This window comes from Patiria miniata, unplaced genomic scaffold (genome assembly GCF_015706575.1).
Source record: "Patiria miniata isolate m_02_andy unplaced genomic scaffold, ASM1570657v1 HiC_scaffold_9, whole genome shotgun sequence".
Taxonomy (NCBI): Eukaryota; Metazoa; Echinodermata; class Asteroidea; order Valvatida; family Asterinidae; genus Patiria; species Patiria miniata.
In genome coordinates this window covers 21,235,206-21,260,295 of record NW_024037076.1, presented here as the reverse complement: position 1 = coordinate 21,260,295, position 25,090 = coordinate 21,235,206, and the positions used below count along the sequence as shown (strand labels likewise).

The 25,090-nt window shown below is 38.3% G+C and overlaps 1 protein-coding gene across 2 annotated transcripts in view; it reads left to right on the top strand.

The window, feature by feature from the left end:
* Window positions 1-24,871, top strand: part of LOC119720841 (disks large-associated protein 1-like) — a 34,177-nt gene extending 9,306 nt beyond the window's left edge. The window contains exons 1-7 of one of the 2 annotated variants that reach the window (XM_038190699.1): window positions 4,317-4,492; window positions 10,032-12,153; window positions 12,597-12,808; window positions 13,562-13,740; window positions 14,908-14,999; window positions 16,819-16,983; window positions 17,358-24,871. In XM_038190699.1, the coding sequence (XP_038046627.1) occupies window positions 10,117-12,153; window positions 12,597-12,808; window positions 13,562-13,740; window positions 14,908-14,999; window positions 16,819-16,983; window positions 17,358-17,615 (2,943 nt within the window). In that variant the 5' untranslated portion in view covers window positions 4,317-4,492; window positions 10,032-10,116 and the 3' untranslated portion in view covers window positions 17,616-24,871. Of the gene's footprint in view, window positions 1-4,316; window positions 4,493-10,031; window positions 12,154-12,596; window positions 12,809-13,561; window positions 13,741-14,907; window positions 15,000-16,818; window positions 16,984-17,357 lie in introns of those variants that run through there. The other variant, XM_038190698.1, reaches the window with a different exon arrangement.
* Window positions 24,872-25,090: the final 219 nt, after the last annotated feature.

Genomic DNA, 25,090 nt, shown 5'->3' with positions numbered 1-25,090 from the left:
AGTCAGTGTACCATTTTTTTTCTTCAAACATGTCAAATGTAACTCCCAAAGGGTATACAATGTAGGTTACTAGCTATGTTATACCCTGTACATGAACATGTACATTGTAGATCATTAGATGCATGCAACTTGTCCCTCAGATCAGACAATTTCCTCATATTTAACATCCAGTTAAATATGTAAAGCTTGTAATTTCCTTGTTTTTGGGGTTTTGTTTTTTGGTTACTATTGAATTGCATGCCTGAGATATGGAATCGATTCTATTTGATTTTGACCTGCAGTTGCCCAAGCCTAGAACATGGTACAATGTACACATCATGCACGCTGTACATAAGCAGAGCCAGACTAGACTAGTAAAAACAAGGCATGTTTCCTGTCGGCTTCCTGTGCTAATGCAGACAGCTCAGTGTTAGCAAACAAAGGGCTTTTCTGATGCCTCATTAGTAGTCTATTAGCATCTTGAGAGGTGTAAATCCTTTGTGTCTCAATTTACCTACCAACACACAGGGACAGGATGATTTGGTAGTCCCACAGTGAGTCCAAAGTCTCATGACTCATCCTGAAGGCACTCCCAGCTGCCTGGTATTGTTGACTGTGGCAGAGAAAAAATTCTGTTTACAATGTACTTGTACTTTACAGTTCAGAAAAGGTAAAGTCTAGTGTTTGCATTTCTTCTGAATAATACCATTTCTAGGTAAAAAGACTGTGGGTTATCTTTGTAAATCTTGAGAGGAATGTTCCAAACTTACACAAAAGACAACTAAATATTGGTGGATTGATAGTAGTCATGTACCGGTATGGTCAGTACATGTAGAACAAGTTTCTCGGTCAATTTGTTTTAAAATCCTTTTACATTTTGTTTGTTCATTACATGTATGTACTTCTTTTGCCATTTGCCAATTCCTACATATGTGCAGTTAAAACTACATTGCATTTGGCCCATTATTTGGCACTGCCAAAAAACAACCCACCGTTGTCTACATGTATGTGTCAAATTATGGAGCTATTTATTGATGTATAAAAACACATTAAATTGTACTCTTATGTTGTGTTCACTGTACATGTATGTAGGATAGCGCACAATGTTGATATTAGACACAAAGGTGTATTTGACCTACATGTATATTTTAGCCTCAATGCTTCTTTTAGGCCTATATCATCAACCTGACTTGTAAGTTGTAAGTAATGCCATGTGTGTACCATGTGTAGTAAACTACATGTACACTTCAAGGCATTCGGATACCATCCGGTATGCATGCAAAAAGCAATGTGCATGATAGTGTCAAACTGTTAAGTACTTACATGTACATTACTTTGTATCTTCAGTTTATGCTTTAATAGAGAAAAGGACCCCATCCTTTCATTATAAATCGAGTAATCCAATGTTCAGGCCGTTTGGTTTCCTTGTTTTGAATCTGAGTTTCAGATTAGTTTTAGATTTGATTTACAAATGTACATGTATGTACATACATTGTAAGTACATGTAGCTGGTGTTAAACATGTACTAATTAATAATTATACATCTTGTAATTTCACAAGTGTGATTGACCTACATGTACTGTAATATCAAACAGGTTTTTTTTTAAATCCCAGTTACGTCTTTTAAAATTTTTTTATCAAAATGTGCACAGGATAATTGTTTGGTCATTGCTGTTTGAAGCTACCGGTACATGTAAGTATCTTTGAAACTAGAGATTGTATGATATACATGTACATGTATTTGGTTTGAATCTGCACTAGTCTTTTCGCAAAATTGATACAGTTTGCTCAATTGTACACAATGTACATGTACATTTATGTACATGTACCTGTAGATGCATCATGTAAATAATGTAGTTAATACGCACAGTTGTCAGCCTACTGTGCATTAATTTATAAACAGCAAAAAGTGGAATTAACCTTAGTGCTGTATAGTTCAAATGTGTGAAATATTTCTTGACCCAGATTTTGCAATCAATATTTTGTGACAGGCAGAACACATGCACTGCATGCCTGCATTATGTATGGTATATTTAATATATAGACTGTACTGCACATGTTTGCACATGCAATGCATGTACAGTACGTAAGTACTGTATGCAGTAAGAATTTTTTTTAACACACTTAAATTAGTTAAAAACAAGTTATTGCAGAACTGTGTATTGCCTGAATTGCCCGTCCTGACATGAAAACTTTCCATTTTGATTCTAGTGTATCATTACAACTTTTTTCCTTCAGTTTCATCATACATGGAGTGCTGTTGCCTCGTGGTTAAGGGCATTGGATTCATGGTCTGCAGGTAAAGCTGCAGGTTGTGGGTTCGAGTCCAGCCTGGGGTCATGGTGCGTGTGCCCTTGGGCAAGGCACTTTGTCACTCATTGCTTCTGTCCACCCAGGAGTAAATGGGTATGGAATTAGCTTCCTTACGCCTAACAGACTACATCGAGCTGTATATTTCCCAGGGAGCTGAGGTGGTATTTGGAATGTTTAATTGGCCCAATGATCAGGGGTAATAATAATAACTTTGATCTTAGTTAAAAGCGCTATAGAACCTGTTAATTATTATTTTACATGTACATGTAAGAACACTCAAATTCTGTGTGCAAGCCACATACATGTACATGTACGTGTAGATTGTTGCAAAAAGTTTAGATTGATGACAACAAATGCATTCAGTGGATTCTGCAGTATGTGTACATGTGTATGCAGTGGCTTTATGCAAAGGTTGCTAAAACACGTATACATGTGTACTCCTTCATATGTATGTATGACTGATGAAATACAACTAGACGTACAATGTACTTGAAACACGATTTCTGGCAGTGTCACTCACTACTCAGAAATGACGGATAATAGGCCCTAGTAGCTACATGTATCATGTACAATGTACCATTACCAAGACCATTTTCCCTTTTGGTCATTAAAATTTAAATAGCTGTGCTCACTTTTATTAATCATTCGCATCTTTAGCAAATTATTGCACAGCATTAGTAATTTTAAGTCCGTTGTGGTTAATTTTTGTGGTACATGTACATTTTTGTACCATCCAAGTGGACACAAACAACAGTATTCCTCAAATGTATTTTAACATTTGATATAGGCCTACCTGTATTATAAATGTTTAGATTGAACTTTGAAATGAGTGCAGCCATGTCCTGAAAAAGGATATATTCCACCTGTAAGTTAATATTGTTGCATTCTGCGTACATGTAGTTTGTCAAATGCATACAATAAAAAATGTAGTGTACCGTACCGTACATATTATGGAAAGTCCCCTATTTAACAGGGTTTGATTTGTGATTTTTTTCTTGAATGTTATGAAAAGGGTCAGCATGTACATATTTATAAATGTATACATGTACTACATACAATGTGTACATGAAACATTGACATAAGATGCACACGTAGTTTATTGGTTAACTCTTTCAAAAGACAGGGTCTAGGTTAAAGGGAATAGACCCTATACATTATTTGCTTTTGCTATAATTTTCAGAAATGGATGGAATTGGGGGGTTGGAAATATATAGCAAATATAGTTACACGTACACTGACTTTTTTGAGGTTTTGGGTTTGAAATGCTATAAAAACCAAGAAAAACAATCATTTTCCTGTAGTCTGGTTCCCTGACTCCATACATGTATAAGAAGAAACAGAGCAGTTTACATACATTGGGGAATTGTAAGGTCAGGGAACCAGTCTAGCTGGCTTGTACCCGTTCATAGGTGTGTAATCGATTGCAAACAAGTGCGATGGTCAATTGGGGCCAGTATTTGAAAAAAAACCAGGTTTTTGATACAAAAATACCACTTTTCTTGAAAATGACAGTATACATGTACCAGGTGCCATGATTTTACAGGATGCTTTACACTGTCATTCACTAACAGTCCAGCAAAGTATTTCAAAATGATTTGGTAGTTTTATTTTTTGATGTTTGCAAATGTTGTATTTTCCCTTTAACCCCAACTCCCTAGGGGGTGTGCAAAATCATATTGAAATTGGAGGATTCAGGACTGTTAGGGTTAATAGTTTGTTGGCACATTAAATACATCTAATGTAGACTTTATTTGTCATGTCGGAGGATCTAACTTCTAAGAATTTCCCACTCAGTAAGGGGTTGCCCCACCTTGCCATTCAAACCATGTACAATACTTACACACTGGTCAGGGACACATAAGGCCTACGTCATTCACTGCAGGTCATCAGCTGATTGGTCCGTTGGTGTTGTTGTATGCGTTAGGTGTACATGTAGATATGTGTAACTTTTCTTATTGTGTCGGTCTGAATAGTGATTATTGATTTTGTGCATTGAGGAACAGGCGTCTGTTTACCTGCAGCTTTTGTACCAAGTTAAAAGGACTGTGAGTTCATCAAAAGATAGAGGCACCTTTTGGGTGACAGTAGGTTTTTAAATTTTGGCTTCGCTACAGTCACAGAATGTTTACTGCTTGATTCTTCCATGGAGGTAGAATTCTACATACAATGCAACTTTTGCAAGTATATTGTTGCTGTCAGTGTGAGTGTACATGTAACCTGAAAATTTGTAAGATATTTTCAAGTGTTGTAAAGCAGTTTTGTAAAACAGTTTGGACAGTGCACTACAGTAGCTTTCACTTTGCAGTAATTTCTGATTATGTATACATGTACATGTACAACACGTATGTTCACTTCTGTAAGTTACAATGTACTATGCACAGTGTTTGCCATGGTATTGAGTTTTTCCCTTCAAGGACATAATTGTATAGGCACTAGAAACTTAGTGCTGTAGAGAGCTTTCAGCAGGAGATTGTGGGTTCAATTCCAACTCAAGCAAGCTTGTGACATTTTTATTAAAAGTACATGAACAGCAGTTAGTATAGAGTGCTAATAAATAATGTTAATTTGCCGATGAAAAAACAGTCTAAAAAGGTCCATTCACGTATTCTGTTTAGCAAGCATTGGTCACCTGTCGACAGAAACATGTTTATGCTGTATGAGCCAGCCATGCCAGTGTTATGCTGACATTTTTGTTATGTTCAGATTAACCCGTGCCAAATTCCCTTCTGATGAACAAGTTCCTTTTATATTCTGTTGAAAGTACTTGTGTACATGTACCATACATGTATACGTGTACATGTAGCCCCATCACTCGGCTCGTCTGAGCGTTCACCACTTGTGATCCTTCATTTCCTCTGAAGGAAATTCACTGACCTAGTGTCACGGCTTGACTCATGCTCTTGTGATTCACAAAATTCACCAACCGGCATATTTTTACATACAAGAAAATGTATCTCTATACATGTACAGTTGACATGCATTTATATGTAGATTATTAGTTCACCAGTCACATGTGCTGAGGTACATTAATTTAATTTAAATGTGAACAAATTCACTGTCGTAGCTAGTGTGAATAGCTTCATTGAAATCACAAACACATTTGATAGTGATACATGTATGAAAATTATGTGAACTTGCCTGAGGATACTACATGTAGATATACTCAAAATATCATGTACTTATAATGGCATACAGAGTAAAGTTCATGGATATACACTGAACTGCACATGTACATGTACCTTAATAGGTCAATTCAGTTGACTCCCGTTAATACAAACTCAGCCAGACCTCAGCCAAAATGTCTGTTTAAATCGGACTTTGTACCCCATTAGGCCAAAAAAAAAAAGTCTCCGGTTTCTGGTATGGAGCTTGCCCAAAAAGTGGTGCAGCGACGCGGCTTTTTTTTTTTTTTTTACCTGATTTTTTTGCTTCAAATGTCGGCTGATGACTGCAAATGGTGCCCGACTAAACTTAGTACAAATAGGCCTATACGGGATTGGGAGTCCAGATAGGCCACATAAAGCTTATTCACGACCATAACCCCATCTAAAAACACGTTAAAATTGTGATGCAGCAGAATTCCAATCAAACCAGTGAGTTTGGCGGTTTTTTGACATCATCTTTCACTGAAAAAAAAAACTTTTTCATTTTGCCGACGCGCATGGCTACGGCGACGCGCGCGCATACCAGAAACCGGAGACTTTTTTTTTTTGGCCTTAGTGTGGAAATGCCCACGTGCCCAAAATTTGTAAAGTGTATTGTCTGATTCTTTAAAAAAAGATTTCCCAGAAAAAATTCTCAAAAACTTCTTTCTCTGTGTTCAATGTTCATAATCATTGGACCATTCCTTCCTCCATGATTGGACCATGTGTAAATATTGAATAGGTACATGTACATGTACACATACACCCACACTGGACTGTACGCAAACTATATACTGTGAAACTTCACAGCATTTTTGTGTTAATGGTAAAGTACATGTACTTAAGACTCCTTTGTTGATAAATTCAGATTGGTCTTTTTCTTCCAACAATTGCATATTTCACAACACCTTCATGTTGACAAAGGTTTCTTACTTACATTTGTGTGAATGCCACCTGGGGTGGGGTATACTTACTATAGACAGGTACATGTAGACTGACCCCCTCCTTATTAGAGGTACATGTACAGGTAACTTTCATACCGTTAAAAAACAGGTTACTGCATGGCCCCTAAGGAATGTTGTTCTTTCACTTGCAGTCTGAGGTGCTTTTAATAAAGCGCTTTTGTTGTCCCAGGCATTGAAGCCAAATGCTGTCCTCAGGAAAGAAAAAGGGAAAAATATTATGGAAGAGAGAGAGAACAAAAAATCACTGTTTGGGGTGTGCTTGTCGTGGGAAAATATACATGTACAGTGTACATGTACCTACAGGTAGTACAATCAGAAATTTGCTTTCTACTTTGTCGCAGTTAAAGGTACATACCGGTTTACCCGGTACATACATGGGTTGTTCTATAAATTAGGGGTCCAAAGTGGGACATTGCATAAAAAGGGCCCAAAAACTATTTAAATTATGGTCAATCTGGCTTTTTATCAGGATGGTAAAGTGCAAGCCTTTTCAACAGAAAGGAGATCCTTAACAACTTCATTTCATCTGGAATTTTAAAACCAATAGGTATCACACATAACTGGGACACCTCAAGGCACCATGTTACGTGTGAAATACTACAAAGGGTCATATATTTTTTGTTTCTTAGCATTGCTGTCTTGTTGTTTTCTTATCACTTTATTTAATGGACAGAATTTTTAAAATACCATGGAAAAGTAAACAATGTTACCATGAAATACACTTTACACACAGCCGAATTGGTTCACTAGTAACAGGGACACGGGGACACCAAATGTTGGGGAACACCATATCACATCTTCAGACATGTATTTCTTTAAATATTGTATCATGTTGAAATTGAGTTAGTACATCCATCATTTTGACCTAAAAAATGGCATAGTTTACCTATTAAGGAGGAAAATGTTACTATTTTGAGCCTACTTTTTTGTCCCACTTTTTAGCCAAAAATATGATCATTTTTGGCTTATTTTTAACAAAAACAGGAACTAAATGGGATCAAGATAACACATTTGTACGTTTTACATGTATCAGTGCAACTAATTGGAGTTTGTTACACGCAAAGTATAATTAACTTTAATACATTTTTCTAAATTAAACCAAAAAAAACTATTTCCTATTGGACCCCTAATTTTTACCGGTAGAATGACACATGTATATGTTTAACATGTACATATATGTGATTAGGTATTTAATGAGGAAATAATACTATTATTTTCAATATATATTTTTTAAATTAGAATTGAGAGATTTACGTATTGATAGCTCTAAAAGTCTCGATAGTCCACCTCATTCCAACGGTAGATAAATGGGGAGATCGCTTGAGTTACCCTTTGAGCATTATAGGGACAAGGTTGGGTACAGCGTGAAAATTTGAAGTAGACTTAATTACAAATCGTAATGGTCAGGGGGTTTTTGGTACAATGTATGCAGGCCAATACAGCAGGACAACATGGTTCGGTACATCAGTGGCGCTCACTCAGCGGTGAAACCAGGCTTGAATTGAAGACTAGAGCAGTGCTGACACGTTTTTTGCGATAAACATGGTCGCCATCACGCATGTATTTTAGTGCGAGATACTGCCAGATCTAAAACACTTTTGGACACAGCAAAAACTAATCATAACGAAGCCGAAATCACCATTTTTAAAAAAAAAATTATTTTAAATATGATGTCATAGAAAACTGAAAATCATTGTACAAAGTTCTGTGAGCTTGGCAAATTCCTCTTCTGTTTCAAGTTCAACTTCAAAGTTGCATGCTGGAAGCCTGGAAAAGCCATTGAAAACTCCTGAGCTGGGACAGCATTGACCTAAAATAATTATCTGCTTCATTTGTAGCATTACTTTGTTTTTCAGTGTATAGGATATATCATTCAACATTTAAAAATCAAAATTTGGGGTGGTTGGGTGGGTAGGTCAAAACAATTTCAAAAAACGATCAAAATTTTAAATTATTTACTTTTTTTAATGGCCCCATACCAGTTTAAAACTATGGAATGGATTGCATTCATGTACATTACATGTATGGGATGGCAGCACAAGTCAAAGCTGGCTTCATTGTCTGTTCAGTCACTGTTTAGAAAGGAGGGGATATTGGGGGACACGGCAGTGTGTGGCACATATAACATCACTTGATGCATAATCACAGCCATATTGACCGGGATATCTCTGAATAATGCATCACACGTCAGGCTCCATTTTGGTTTTAAGTCCAAGTCCTGTACGTGTTTATACTTGTCTGCAGCATGCAGCCACTGGTAGGAGCACAATTGGGTGATTAATCGTAGTCTACATGTACAGTATTATACAAATGTACATGTATACATTGTAGCCCTAACCCAAAAGAACATCTCTATACATTTACAGTACTCTTAATGGTCTGAATCTTTAACAGAAGTCCGCTTCAATTGTGCACCTGAGCTTGTAGAAATAATAAAATTTACATTTTTATTGATTAGATACCGCATATTTTCGTGCAGAATGCATACTGGGTAGTCTGATGCGGTTTAATTTTTAATTAAATCCCTGCTTTGAGTATACATTCATTTGTACGTAAAAATGAACTTCATAATTCCTGTCCACAGATGCTACTTTTTATGGCCAATAATTTATCAATGCCACAACAGATTTTGGACTACTTTGCTTACAGGAACATGAACATGCATTGTCTTAAACCAATACTGTACTAGTGGTGTGCATTTAGTAGTACGGGAACCGGGTACCCTATTGAAATAACCCGTACAAGAAACCCAACCCAAAATTCAAATCCAAAAATATCTTATGGTGTAAACTGCATTTTTTGTGAGCGTCATCTGTCATGCGTTAAAATGCGCATTAATGTGAAATCGGTTATTTTGAAGATTCCCCACAAATGTCATGCCAAAACCTTTCTTTTATTTTGTCTGAGAAGTTACTGAGTGAAATTGGGAATCACTTCGGGACAGAAGGACTACATGTAAATCTCGTTTAATATCAGTCCACAAAGAAACACACTGTTTAACACCAAACAATATAATGGATTATCTCAACTCACCCATCTGTACAAATACAAGATCATCTGGTAGCCTCCATACCGGTACATACATGTACAAACAAATCCGTGCTCACAAAGACTGCTACCGGTTTTCATTATATCCCAAGACCCTATTGGAATGGAATATACTTCATCAAGACATCCGTACCGACCTGATCTAAATTCATTTAAAGCTGCGCTAGACTCCATCAACATCAACCAAGTGATAAAAACAGCGCATTATATCAATTAATGGCTTGTCTAGCTGTGTTGCGTTTAGACCCTTACCCGACGTACGACGACAACCAGGTGTTTGTACGGAGAGTGATACAGATTTGTAAAGTTGGTTATAAAAATACATACGGTAGGTACCTGATCCTATAATCTGGATCCGGTTCCTGACATCAGCGGTCGGGTAATCGGGTACCAGGTTCCAATGCACGTGTACCCCTACTTAATAATGCACTGAATCGAATTACGTCCTACCATGATGTTTTCACCGTCATTACTTTTTCCCCTATCATTATCAAGAATTGTAAAATGTATTCCTTGTTCATTGTTCAGAATCATGTATGAATTTCATTGTGTACTGATTCAACCTTTTATTTTATCTTTGCAGATTATCTTTGTAAGGAATACCATGCTTGAAGGTCACCAGGTGTTGACAGTAGTTTCCAATAGTAGACAAGGCTTTAGTGGTTAACATGTCTTTGTCATCAAAGAGAACCAGCCCTATGACTGGTGTCCCCTCAGAGGACAGAAATGGCAAAGCTGCAGATCATCCCCCATCAAAAACAAAATCAGCATCGGCATCAGCTGCCAGGAAAAATGGAGGTGGGAGCCTTGCAAATGGGAGCATAGCTGAAAGTGATTTGACTTCTGCCTCTTCAATGCGAGAACGCATCCCATCAATAGAGCAACGTAAGCAAGGTGCAGCTACTTCCTCCAAGTCAGCCAAAAGCAGAGCAGAGGCATTATTATCCAGGAAGGTGACAGGGTCGGCTACTTCAGTGAGAACCCAGCCAGTGGTGACATCCAAACCACCTACAAGCAAGGGTCCACGAAGATCTACCTCATCAGATAAAATGCATACAGGGCCTGAAAATGGCATCTCAGGGCTGACCCAGGACCAAGGAGCATCCAGGACTGGTGGGACACTACCTAAAAGGGAAGTCAGCTCTGCTAGCTCTTGCTCTAGCTCTGAAGGTGATGACAAGGTACATAAGGTCACCTCTCAGAAACAGCCTCCTAAGAGGTCAAGTCTAGCAGAGGAGAATGGGAAAAAGGTATGGGGAGGTGGACCAGGGAGTAAGAGCTCTTCAGCTTCTAAATCAAAGACTCCCCCAAGTGTTAGGAGAAAGTCATCCCCTCCATCATCAGAAAACAACTCAAGGTTTCAGCGGCAGTCATCCCTAAGATCCTCTAGAAATGGATCGTCTCAAGCTCAAGGTAGAAAACCATCTTCAAGAACCCCATCCAATTCATCACTAGATAGTGGATTGTCGCCTACAAAGCTTGCTGAAAACGAGAGTCGGAAACTGAGAAATGGAGCTACAAAAAGCAGCAGCGAGGACTCCATTAGTGACACTGAGCGTAAAACAAAAAGTGCACTTTCAAGGACTCCTTCTACAAAGAGAAAGGTTTGCATGGAGATTGTCTTGGAAAAGAAAGTTATCAGTAAGTCAAGTGGGACTACAGTTGTGAAAACAGAGTCCGGCATGGGTAAATCTCCCTCCAAACACAGCCTGTCTTCCCCCACGGATGAGAATGCCACACGGACCAGTCCAACAAAGTCCAAAAGTGCAACCACACTGAAGCCAAGCATTCTTGGAATCCACACTGGTGCTAGGATGAAGGTGCGAACCGCTTCCAGTGATACAAACCAGAAACTTAACGGTACAAGTATGGATAGATCTCGTGGTGTGAGTGCACCAGTTGTACGCAGGGCTGATCACAATTTGCCTGGTGTATCACCTTATGCTCCGGTGCGCGCCAAATCTGGAACAGTACGGTCTAGTGATCCCAAACCAAATCTGAAAAGTCCAGACCGCAGTAGGGTTATGTCTAAGGTGATAATGCCACAACGCTCCCGAACCAGAGCTCGAAGTATGGAACCAGTGGGTAGGAGTGCCCCCGTTCCGATGACATTGGTAGATTCCTCCTCTAATCCTGAACCTGTCCCAGCTCCAGAAAACACAACAAACAACACCAACCCAATCATCCATGCTCGCAGGAGTCAAAGTGTTGAGCGCAAGTCCAACAAGGATAGCTTTGTTGCATCACGCCGTCAAGCTTGGGAGGATAAGGCGTCCCAATCCCCAGCCAAGAAGGGACTGGTGTCCCCAGAGAAAAAGTTTCAGAGGTCAGGGGTTGGCCGAAGATCATTGATCGATGAGAGGAAAGCAATGCTCTTTGGAGGTTTTTCAAGTGCAAGGGGTCAAGTTAAGGACAGTGAGGCTGCTAAGAAGCCTGCCATACCAGCCAAGCCGGAGGCAATCACTTCCAAGCCTCCCCTATCAAGAGGTGATCGCAAAGCTTCAATTGAATTGCACATCAGTGAAGAGTTACCATCTGCCAAGACTGTGTCATCAGTAGCCAATCCCCCAGTGGACACAGTCAAGCCTGCCGTTCTGCAAGAGAACACACAGAAGATACAGCCCAATGCTATCAACATGTTGCCCAATAAGCTGCAGTCATCTACCGATGAGGTTGACTCCACTAGGAGATATTCACCCAGCAAGGTATAGCTCAAGACTTATTCATGCTTGAATACCATTGATATGGTTTTCGATGGGGGAGGGGGCGGGGGCGGGGGAGCTGTGCAATATCTTTATTAACATAGGCGTGGAAGGTTTAAAATCCTAGCAAGAAGTCACGCCAATATAGTGAGTGTGCAGCATTATTCAGTGGTAGCTTGGTCAACAAATCTTATAAAACATTCCACTTGAAACTTATGGTTCTAATTTGCACTCTGCCCGGCAGAACTAAATGTATCACAAAAGCAGGAAGATATTGGATTGAGCTGTTCCATTCAAGGACATTTAATTCACAAATGTTATATGTACATGTATAGACTGAAGCCAATGGTTTTAGAAATGGAACACGTAGGAAACTACACTTGTCTGTGTTTTGAATTCAATTTGCTTTCATTTTGGGCATTTTCTTAATTGATTGACTTTCGTAGGAGAATGCGATCATCAATGTAGCCAATGACAAGATCTACTCTCAGAAGACATCCATGGTAGACAACCAGGAGTATGGGGATGCCTTGGAGAAATGGTCAATGCTGAAGGAGAATCAGACTATTGGGGGGCTGGACAAGAAACGAGATGATATCAGTCTTGACAACAAGGAAGCTGAGAGCCGTCGACAGGCCCTGCTAGAATACAGCAACAGGTATGTACATGTACATGTATGTGTGTGGACTCAAAGCATGAACAGAAGATGACCCCGTGGTACCATTATATGTGCATGCTCTTATTCATGTGAGTGTTGCGCACAGTACACCCAACTAATTTTTATGTGAATGTGCACAAACACATAAGTGTCTTTGCATGGGCGCATTGTGCCATCATTGATGGGGCACTTGTATGGAGTACACAATACAAATGTGGTACTGGTGTTTTTTTGTTGTTGTTGTGTGGATAACATGACTAGTGTAGCGTTAATGTTTTAATGTTTTTGACGTTGAACTCCTGGACGTGTTAGTACTATTTTAGGACTTTTCATTGAGGGTTAATTTTGATAAAAATTTAACTGTCAAAGATTTGTCTTTAGTTTATACTCTCCACTGACAAGATTCTGGTCAGTATTTGACAGTTAATTTCTTAATCAAATACATCACTATATCATCTGGTTCAGGTCCCCATGGTTGAAGATATGATATCCTAGTCCGTGTTTTTGTGCCTTAGTGTCTTCTACATTCCCTTCCTGCTTTAAAAAAAAACAATTGCAAAAACATTAATCTTCTAGTGTTAATGTCGATTTTCAGTACTGTGCCAGTTTTGACCAGTGTGTCAAGAGAACATGTACAGATAGATGTTAATTAATGGACCAAGTGGAAAGCACGAAAGTTCTACTCAGCCTTTCGACTTGGTTCAAGAGATTTCATTTTTTTTAAAGTTTTTATGCCGATGCTTGCTATCACAGGGAGCTGGAGACATCAAACTACAAGAAACAAATCATTGAGCCGGACCCAATGCAAGACTGTCCTCCGGAGGTGAAAGATGGTCATTACTACCAGCGTATTGTCAATGAGGAGCAGGCTCGAATAGAGTCACTGTGTACGCTAGCAAACAAAGACTCGGAGAAGGAACTATCAGAAGAAGGTTAGTACATTGCCGGCTTTTTTTTTTACTATCTGTGCTTCTGAATTCTTTGAAGTTAATAGGACACCATTTTGATGTCGATTTACGAACGCAACATACAAGTGGGGAATTCTCTGTTCAACTCATGAAACACATTGTAGCAGATTATTCCTTAACATTTGATTATTGACCATCACTCGGCGAAACACAGAAAAAAATGAGAATTAAGTTGAGAATGGAGCTGTGACAAACCTGAGACGACATCACTGCAGTATGTTTTAAATGGCAATGTCAGAATGATTTTAAAAAACCCAACTGCATTACATGAGCCCATTTAATCAAAGTTTGACAGTTTTTAAATTTGAATGCTGTATCGTTCATGTTTATATTGTAAGCTCTACTCAGCATTTCAAGTTGTTTGAAACCATATTCTTATCAACAAAAAAGCCAAACACATGCTGATTGAATGGGGTATTCAATTATATGCGAAGTTTTAGCCTGAACTATTTCCAGTGCACTACGCAAGCTATACAATAAATTGCCACAAGAAAGGAATAAAACCTACCTTAATTATTGTTAATGTATTCACGTTTGATAATTCTTAAAAAATAATGGAAAACTCAGGTTGTGCGTACCATATGCACAACGCTAGTCAAGACGGGAAACTGGCCAAAACTCGGTAGTGCGTGAATACATACAGTGTATGAGGCCGGCGGACGACAGACCTCGTTTTTACGGTGGACAACTTTGGGGAAACACGCTGCATCGTATCACTCCAAATACGAGTGTGCCATCTCAAATTGAACTCTTGAACACGGAAAATACATACATGGACAAGAGAGATCAAGTTCTGTGAATTAACTTGCAAAAATGTTCTTTCTCCATCGGTGTTTTCTTGGCATTTTTACGATGTCGAATCCGACTGACCAGTTGACAGTGCACCGCGCAGCCTGCCATGCATAGCCATGCTAGCGCTAGCGCATAGCTATGCACAGACTGGTTACCGCATTTTCATCATGTCTTCTAAATTGGCCCCTGCGCGGCGCGGCGGGAACCAGTCGTCGCCGCATTGAGCTAGCATTGTGCACGATTTTGCGCAAGGATTTGTTTTTTAATTTTTTCAAAATTTAAACATGGTTTCTTAATTTGACATGCAAATGACTTCAAAATTGTTGTTCTTTCCTTCAGCTGGTGGTAAGCTTAGAGCTTCAATTGGTAAAGCCTCCCTCCTCACAAACAAGAAATTTAAGCAGTTCCGTGGACTCTGCGAACAGAACATTGTAAGTAAAAACTCTTGAAGTGGTGTTTTTTTGTGTTTTTTGTTTGTTTAAATTTACAAGACCGGACATCACTTTCATCCAAGTCATTAGTGCATGTTCCAACCACATTGTAAAATTAGAGTTTCTCCCACTGCTGCAAGGGCCTTGTCATGTATATCACCTTTTGATGCATTAACCCTAACTCCCTAGGCCTTTTTGCTAGGATGTAGCCTCAATCCTGCAAAATCCTCCAATTGGCCTCATGGAAAAATAGCATATAGCCTCAATCCTGCAAATTCCTCCATTATTTCTTGAATATGGTCCGTGGAGGGGTGACCACTGCCTGAATTCTGCAAAATCCTCCGGCTATGACTGTTAATAGGCTGAGGCAGAGGCATTGACATCCTGGAGCAGTGCGGAGGATGTCAAGTATAATCAAGGACTAAATGTATGCATGGCTGAACATAAACAACACAAGGTCCGGCCCAAGACCTTGACACAGTGCGTACTCCGAAATCAGCAACACACTTTTACCATGTAACCTCAATCCTGTAAATTCCTCCAATTTGCAAAAAGGATTTTGGAGGATTCAGGGCGGTTAGGGTTAATTAAATGTGCAATGAATTTACAATGTACATCCTATATGAGTATCAGTACCTGAGGCAAGATCCCTGAATTATCCAGAAGATTACTACAGTGAAACACCGCTATAATGAACACCGTGGGATGTTCACTGTGTGTCTCTTCTCTCTGCAACAGATTTTGTTGGATGAAGGCTTACTATTCATGCACTAAGTAACGGTAGTTGGTGCTTTTATGTATGGACTGCATGCATGCTCAGTGGATGGCGCTTTGTGACCACTGGTGAAAGCTCAAGTGTGTGGGACACACTGCCTGTACATACTGGCTCACACTTTTATGATACAGAGTTAAAACTCATTTTATGCTGAATGTTCACAAACCTGTATCATCTTTGGGTGAGTGCCAGGCATACAGCTATCTTGGGCATTGGAAGCCAAGTATTGATAGATGTTTGTGTTATGATGATGGCCATACTTAGCATTAGTCATATCAAACATTCTCAAGTCAAGCTTGTGAAAGGGGCAAAGTATATGCACCCATTTTTCCCCTCTTAATTGTACTCAGAACTATAGCTTACACATAATGTCCACAAAAAAGCAACCCCTTTAAACACCCCCTTTTTTGCAGCTTATCGCAAATATTGATATATATTTGACAAGTATAGTTCATTAGCTTTTCAACAATGAAAAAGTCTTTCCAATCAAAAAAACATTCATTGAGTTATGGCCAATTCAAAAAAAAGTGTCACTTTTCCATTTTTTTCCAGGGCAACTGACGCTTGACTACCCTCCTAATGACTAATAAGTGACAATTTAGATCATGGACAAAATGAAAGAGCGGCACTTTTTTTGAACTGGATATAACCCAATAAATGTTTTTCTGATTGGAAAGATTTTTGTTGTTGAAAAGCTAATGAATAAACTTGACAAATCTGAATAAAAAAAAGCTGTGAAAAAGAGGGTGCTTTCAGGGTTTTTTTGGGGTTTTTTTTTTGGGGGGGGGGGGGGCACCCCACACAAAATTACCAGTGTTTGCTTAAAGGGAATGCAGGCTATTCTAGCGCATACTTGATAAATAACCACACAATGGAATTTGTATTAAAAACAATGAGATAGATTGAATTCTCCTGGATTTGTCAGTCTCATCTACATGTAAAGCCAACATTACCATTTCTTGATGCGTGAACTGAAGGATGAATACATCACCAAAAGACTTATAGTGGTATTACATGTGTAATAAATTGCTATGTTCTTAACAGAATCCAGTGGAAGGAGAAGCCCTTTCTGTGACTAATTTAGACCTGACTGGATTCTGGGACATGGTCTTGCTTCAAGTGGACGATGTCAATAGTATGTTTGCTGAGATCGAGGAGCTCAGGCAAAATGGATGGAGAACGCCAAAACAATTACCGCAAAAAATCAAGGTAAATGACGAAATGGCAACAAATGTGTAAAAGATGGTGTGTCTGCTTGAAGAATTGTCAAATGATAGTTCACATGTATAGTCTTTTCATATGTGTTACCTGCACCAAAAACTCAAGTCTAATGATGTTTAATTAGCTCGTTTTTTAATACATAAAAACACTATAACTAAGTTTTTGTTCTGATGGGTTATTTATTTTGATTGCTGAAAACACCCTCAAATTCTGTCAACAGAGTGTACAATATTACTAAGAGTAAACAGAATTTTCAACCTAGAGGGGAAATGCACTTTTCATTCAAAAGGTACTTGATAATGAAATGATTTTTCTCTGAAACAGAAAAGTTGAAACGAAAGTCTTTTCCATTTTCCCCCCAGACAACTGGTAAGAAGCCTGGCCTGACTTCCCCACCCCCCTCACCGGGGATCTACAAGTCCACAGCTCACCCTCTGCATCCAGTGGATCCCAAGGCCAAGGCAGAGAGGGAGAAGAAAGCAGTCAAAGCACGGCAAGCTAGGGAAGAGGCGCGGAGGAGGCTCATGGCAGCTAAGAAGGCAGCTGCTAGGAAGAGAGTAATGTCTGAAGATGGCGAGCCACCGGTGCCGGTGGAGATATTCACACCAGATAAGTCATAATTTGGGAGATGAGTTCAGTAGTAAACCATCAATGAACACAAATGGATTTCACATAGCTACATGTAATAGCTATAACAATTGATGTTATTATAACTAATGGTAAACCCAACCCCTTCAGCTGTTGAAGGGCTTATTTGAAATTTTGGATTTAAATAAAAGGTACATGTACATGTAAGTAGGCTCTTGATCTACCATTGTCACAGAAAACTGAGTCCTCTGAACCCACAAGTATAATGCCATGTGTGGTATGATCTCGGTCTTAACTACGTATGCATGTAATGATACTATTACTGCTACTGATGGATGCTAATCCCCCATTTCCACCATGGGCCAATACTCGGGTGCATTCCTTTTCTGGAGATGCTGTGGGATTTGTGCATGTGGTTCTGTGTACATTCAGTTACATGCACATGATCTACCTTCCTTTATTTGCTCTTGGCACAGAGTCTGTGCTGGTATTAAGATGATTTTATTTGGAGTAACTGTACCTGCGTAGCTTCATGAGTTTAGGCCTCAGTGTTCTCCAACCTGTAAAAAGGCTGTCAGCTGCCAGGCTTAGAAAGTGGCCACCAAGTTTAACATTTTTAGACATTTTGTGTCTTCACAACCCAAAATACTATACTCAAACAAATTCGATCACGTTCTCACGATGTAAATTATTTTGGAGTTGAAATATGTTCAATTTTTTTCTAAATCACAAAGCGAAAACTTGCCGTGACATCATATTGATTCATTAATGTTCACTCTGGTGTTGAGTATGAATCGGGCCATAATGCCATGCAAAATAACCCCTTGTCATGTTCTGCTTGTGGGCCTTGGTCTTAAGGAGCTGCAGGTGCCTTCACAATCATTTATTGTAGCAGGGCCATGCAGAAGAAGGCCAGGTACCACTCTCAATCCATGGTGATTTCACATACATAGTTAAGGAGCTGTTGTAAAAGATAACAAAGAGGAACACATCAGATACAATCTCTTATTAGTTTTCAATTTACAGTGTATACTCTTCAAGCTATTCCTTAGTTTCACCCTCTCAATTGCCAATTTTCTTGCAATACAATGCAGAGTTGCAAATGCCCAAAAAAGAATCGAAAAAGGTTTCTTTGTAAAAGAAAAATGGAAAAAAAAAAAATTAAAATTAAAATTTACTGAAATAAAAAAGTTCAATTTGTCAAATAGTGCGTAGAGATTTTATCTTTTAACCTGAATGCAACACTGTCCTGTGGTTTTCTGACACATTGCCCACTGTGTGAATGATAAGTTTTTCAGCCTCTTGCACTCCGTCGGTTTGAAATGCATATTAACGACATTTTTGTTTTAATTTTGATGAAATTGGATTGAAAGATGGGAGTCATAATTCGGCTACTCAATTTGTAAGGCATAACATGGCGGAAGTTTTGTACATTTCACAATGGGAGGCTATCCTGCGTGACGTCACACTTTTGTTGTGTGTGGAAAAAAAGGAAAAATAAGATGTATTTTACATTACAGACTGTAGGAAAGCAGCCTAAACCCCCACCCAATAACCCACTCCCTCCCCCCTCCCCCTCCTCACCCCGATCCCCACTCCACCCCACCCCTAACCCCCTGTTTTTCAACTTTTTCAATATGTCATCCCATTGCCGACACCTAGCACCAAACTTAAAATTTAAAAGTTGGAGAACACTGGGGTCTTGGATTCTGAATTTGCTACTCAGCTTTCAAATCTTTCTGATGGCATGGCAATCCCTGCCTGATGCAACAAGCGTGTGTTCGTTAGTATTTGTACCCTGTACTTTGGATCTGTGGAGAAAACACAGCCAGTATGTGATCAGGCAATGACAATCTTTTCTGTATAAGTTGTATACCTTGTGGTGTGGATGTAAAAGGGTGCAGGCGAGATCATATCAGCTCCATGCTGGATTTAAAACTAGGATAGAAAAGCCTAAAAGGCCTAATAGCATACAACTCAGGAGTTATTGCATCATTTGGATAATTGAGCTTTGGTAGAACAAATATTGTATACATGTATATTTGATGATTAAGATATTTTACAGAAGAATCATAGAAGTAGCAGTGTAGTTGTACATTTATAGTAGTCTTGAAGGAGTACTGCATGTTTCTATTTTTCTCTGTCTGTAGATTTAGTTTTGAGCAAAAAAAAACATTTTTGTCTGAGAAATATTGTCTAAAGTTTAGATACAGGAAAGTGACCCAGAAAATGATACACTTCTCTGTTCGTTTTTCTCTAATGCTGTAAAAGCTTGCCATATTAATATATTTCTTTTTATGTGTCAGATCAATAGTATTACATTCACATTTATGCTTTGGGCCCATTTACACTCATGACTCATACTGTACGGTATTTGTGTGTACATTGAACATTAGGTTTTTGTACAGTTGAAATTCGTCATATTGAAATATCTAGATGGGTATGACCTATTCCTGATGTAAATCACTTTCATTTTGTGTTTTCCTATGTTTTTTATGCCCAAAAATTCATTTTATGTTTTGTGTTTTAGTTGTTAAGAAATAGCATTTTTGGTAAGGTTTGAAGGCCTCTTTTGTTCAATTCTGTTGAATTTTGAAGTCATCAAAGTTTGTATTAATCTAGGCATAAAGGATCTTACATTGTCTTACATGTACATGTACATGTGCATGTATTGTACAATATTTGGTGTGTGAACTAAAGGATTACAAAAAGATACTGTAAAAAATCTTTCTGCCGATTTCCAAACCATATGTTCTTATCTTGGATAATTTGATTTTTTTTTAATGTGAAGATTTCCGTTGTGAGCCAAGTATATTTATGACTTAAGTTCATGAGATTTATATTGGATTGTGTTGACTATTTATTTGTTTGAAGTGCCTTAAGTTTGGGTTGATGAAACAAGGAAGACTTTGAAATATAGTAAGTTATACTGACATAAAAGTTTCCAACTTAAAAGGACCCGTTTATTTTGTTAAACTATTTAGCTCAAACTCGCCTAAATTGTACATATTGTTTGTCATTCTCTCTCATTCTTTTTTTGTACAGCATTAGCTAGCATTAATTTAATCATCTTTAACACTTGCGACTGGTGGCTCAGCATTTGGAAGGTTGCATTAGGGAAACATGATGTTTTCCATAAGTAAATGCCAACATTTCTTTTATTTGATATACATGTATAGTTTGACATAAAATTTGTTTACACACTTGGTGTGATCAATCCATATACAACCATTTATTGGAGGTCTTTCTCCTTTAACAGCACTGGTGAAAATTTTGAGCTAGATGAGCCAGATACAAAGTGATATGTGTAGTGGAAGTGTACATTGCTCTGGTTCAAAAGCTCATACATTTAAGAGTAAGATACCATTTTTATGGCTTGATGCATTTCACAGGGAGATGTTAGTATAATTTTGAATGCCCGATTCCTCAACTGAACTTGAATTACAGCTGGCCTGTCGTAGCATTGAGGTGTTTATTTTTTTGCAGAGTCCTAAATAATTAAGAATCAGCCAGGACTTAATCTCTAGGATATTGTATTGTGGAAGGGGTAATAGGAGTGAGATGTAAATAGTTACTCTGGGTATGCTATTGGGTATACTTGTTGCTGTACTTATGTTTGACTGAGGTGGAGTACTTGATTTCTCAAAGGGCACTTAAGCTTGTGTAAGCTGCGTACAGCCAGGGCGTGGAAAACTTAAGGCACAAAAAGCTGGTGCACACTGGAAAACTATCAGGAAGACTGTGCATTGTACATGTAAAACTATGCCATATAGTGGATACTGTTACTGGATGACTGATATCTGTGGACCATGGGGCTATTGTTTTACACCAGGCTTGGTTTCAACTGTCTTGTGCCCTTAAGAATCTTGCCCTACATTGCATCAGTCATTTGATCTTTTATGTACTCCTGATGTCACCCGCAACATCCCAACACACAAGAAATTACTGCAGGTATTTTAGGGCACTTGCCCTGAGTAATGTGTAATATGGCTATTGTAAACCTCACAATGGTTATGTATGAGTGAGTTACAAGTGCAATGGCTGCCAACCTTTATTTATTATACCCATTTCATCAGTATTTTGTTGTACAAGGAAGTAATCTGATATCTCGGATAAGCACAGGCAAACAATTTCCCATTGGCTATGTACAAAAAACAATATTGAAGTTGGCTACACATGTGGAATACATCCTTGTATGCTTTGTACCTAAACAAGTTATTGGTTAGTTTGGTACCAAGATACTCAGCCTTGCTAGTACTGCAGTTGAGTGATAATTGCACCAGACTCAGGTCCCTGCTCATGTGAATTAGATGTTTAATTACTGTGTGCATACATCCATGCAGCATTAGTAGTTGAAGAAACAAGGCATTTGCAAAGTGAACTGTTGGCTAAAAACTGGTTTCCCCAAGATCTGCTTGTAAAAAAATTGCAATATGTAAGTGTGCACTGTATGAGGTCTAATAAAACAACATTGATATGGTCTCGTTTGGAAAGTAGTACACAATTCTAAGGGGCACACGCATATTAGCATTGCTCCCATCTGAATAAAGCTATGTCACTATTTTGTGTACACATTTTTGTCTGGTTCCATGGGGCAATATATGATGTTTTCTAAAACGACACTAGTTACCAGACTAGGTTGGTGATATGTATGACAGTAACAGTAAAAAAAAAAGCCTCAAGGACAAAACACAATGTTGTGATGTGTCAGTATCTTTGGCAAAAGGGTTGTTTTGAATCGTACAGAACTGTGTGTGTTTGTAGTATAAATGTACATTGTATTAAAGTATGGAGGTCTGTAAATGTGTATCTAACCAGCCGTATGTTGGAAATATGCTTGTATATTTGTTATTTTTCTATGTTTGGGTATTCTGAAATGAAAAACAAATAGTTTTTGTTTGTTGGGGGGGGGGGGCGGGCTTGGGATGTCCAATGGAAAGTTTCTCTCATTGCCCGGCCTGGTAAGCAGTCATGTATGCTGATGTATTTAAATAAGTCTGAAGTGCAAATAAGTACACATGATTTTGCTTCTTGTTGGCGGTGTTTTTATCTGCAGCACATATCGTCAATGGATCATAATTATTCAGCTAGTTCGATGTTTATTCATAAGAAAATTACAGTGACGTCACACCAGTGCTATCACTCAGTCATGCATGTATATTAAAGCATTTCAAAGGACGGCTTTCGTCGAGCTGCCAGAGTGGCCTAGTGGATAATGGAATGAACTATGGATCACAAGATCTGTGGTTCGAACCTATGCCCGTTTTCATCAAATCTTTTTGTTGGTTGGGATAGGTTTAATTGAAGGGAAAACACTACGAGAACCTAAGTGTCTTCCATCCATACAGCGTGATAAATATTCATGTCAGGGTGCGTGATGTGATTGGTTAAATACGATGTATGCTGCAAAAAAAAAAAAATACGCTTCCCGTTCATTGTGCATACAACATGATTTTTAAGTGTCTGTTGATCGACAGAGCAGGTACAAAACATGTTGCATCCAGGTTGTTGATTCAGGTGAGATCACCATCAAGGTGTGTTGTTAAAAAACTAAATCCAAGGGACACAAAACTTGCAGTATGTGATGTACATGTATATATGTATGTGTAGTAAATCAGGTCTGGTTATACAGCAGCCCAGCATTATATTGAAGGTATTAATTGTCACTTTACAGTGACCAATAGGCATCAAAGGTACTTGATGAATTGATTATAGTTTGAGATGTTATACACTAGAAACACCACTGTGCAGGAACTTGTAATGTACCGGTACAGTTAAGAAGTTATGGACATGACTATTTTTTTTTATTTTGTAGGTGAATTTCTCTTTCATTTCGTGCATTTTGGTACAGTACAAAAGGCGCTTAGTGTAACAGCACATGTACATTCAAATTAGGGTGATGTATATATAGCATACTAATTGAAAGTCAGTCATATGGATGAGAATGTGCAGCAGATTGAAGTACTTGCTTCATTCCCCAAACCATCCAGTATCAGTTGAAGTCCTGGAAGTATGTCTTGTGAACAGTCTTCAAACTGATGTTTGAAATTGATCACATGCAACTGATCTGCCCCCATTCCTTCTCAAGTACCAAATGATACTATGGACCAATTAGATGAACACTCTTGTTTTGGTTAATGCAGTATACATCCAAAGAGTGTGCAATTTAGGCATAAATGGTACCCAATAAGAAGTGATCCCTGGAGCAGTGTTTTAAGATGAGGAACCAGACCAAAATGGCTGCAGTAGGTCAGAAAAGAGCACCAGTACTTGCTTTGGGTCTTTGTCAAGAATTGCGTGCGTGGAATCCCAGATTTTCATCTTATTTATTGTTAATGATTAATGTACATGTTGCACTCAGATTTTCTCAAAAATACCATGTATGTACAAAAGTACATGTATGCTGCATCCAATAAGATATATTTTTAAGCGATTTTTTGCCAATTAATGGTGTATTATAAGTGCAAGTTGTTTACAGTACATGTAATATATCAGGTTTTGCCACATGTTCATGCTTGTGTCATTGCTTTGGTTTGCACTTCCACATACGAGTAGGTTTTCATGGAGCGAGGTTTAACACGCCTTATTGTCAGTGTTACATGGTTTTAATTTTTAAAAGTGGGGAGACAGTGAAGCATTTTAAGAGACATTTTTGCTATGTCTTTCATTGTATATCTTGGGATGCTTTTGCAATTAAAAATATTTTTACATCTTAATGCAAGTAGGTCGGAATGACAAAAATGCTCTGCAGAATGTTTATGGGGTTAAGAATTTCCAAGTGATTTTATAAATAGAATGAATTGATCGCCTACGTCTGATAAAATCTCATCAATGGAATGGCTAATGGAAAGAAAAACAGATACAGACAACTTTACCAGGCTATGTTATTTGTGTTTATAAGGGATATTTATAAATGCATTCCTTCGGTGGTTATTTGTGAACTACATGTAACTGATATTTTAATTTGCTTTGTGGGAAATCATGCCAAGTTTGAGGAGTCCTAATGACCTCCATTATTTAAGAATAACTGTTCATTCCCTAAAACCAGCATTTTTTTACTGTACTAAATATGAGCATTTTCCTGTCATTAGTGTGCTAGAAAAATCCCTGAAATTTCAACTATAGTAGTTTAAAATTATTTAGACTATTTCAAGGCAGGTGTACCAATTTAAGGAAATCTTGGGGTTTTTTTTACTTTGCATGTGTCCTCCTGTAGATTGTAAAAAAAAGGAGCAAATATTAATAGTCGCATGGTAATATTATGAAATAAATATAAGCGATGCAAACATTTGTTTCAAAGCCATCATAATTTATTCTTTCTTGAATCATAGGATTACAAATGGATCCCATCAGCTGCCCCGCTTCTCTATTGATCAGTATAATGTGCTTCATCATACTAGTCCCCTATTTTCAAAGTATGTTTCATGTTGAAAACAAAATGAGGGTCACTTTCAATCAAAGGAATTATTTTGCAACCTTTGCTCCCCCCCCAAAAATTTTTTTTTTT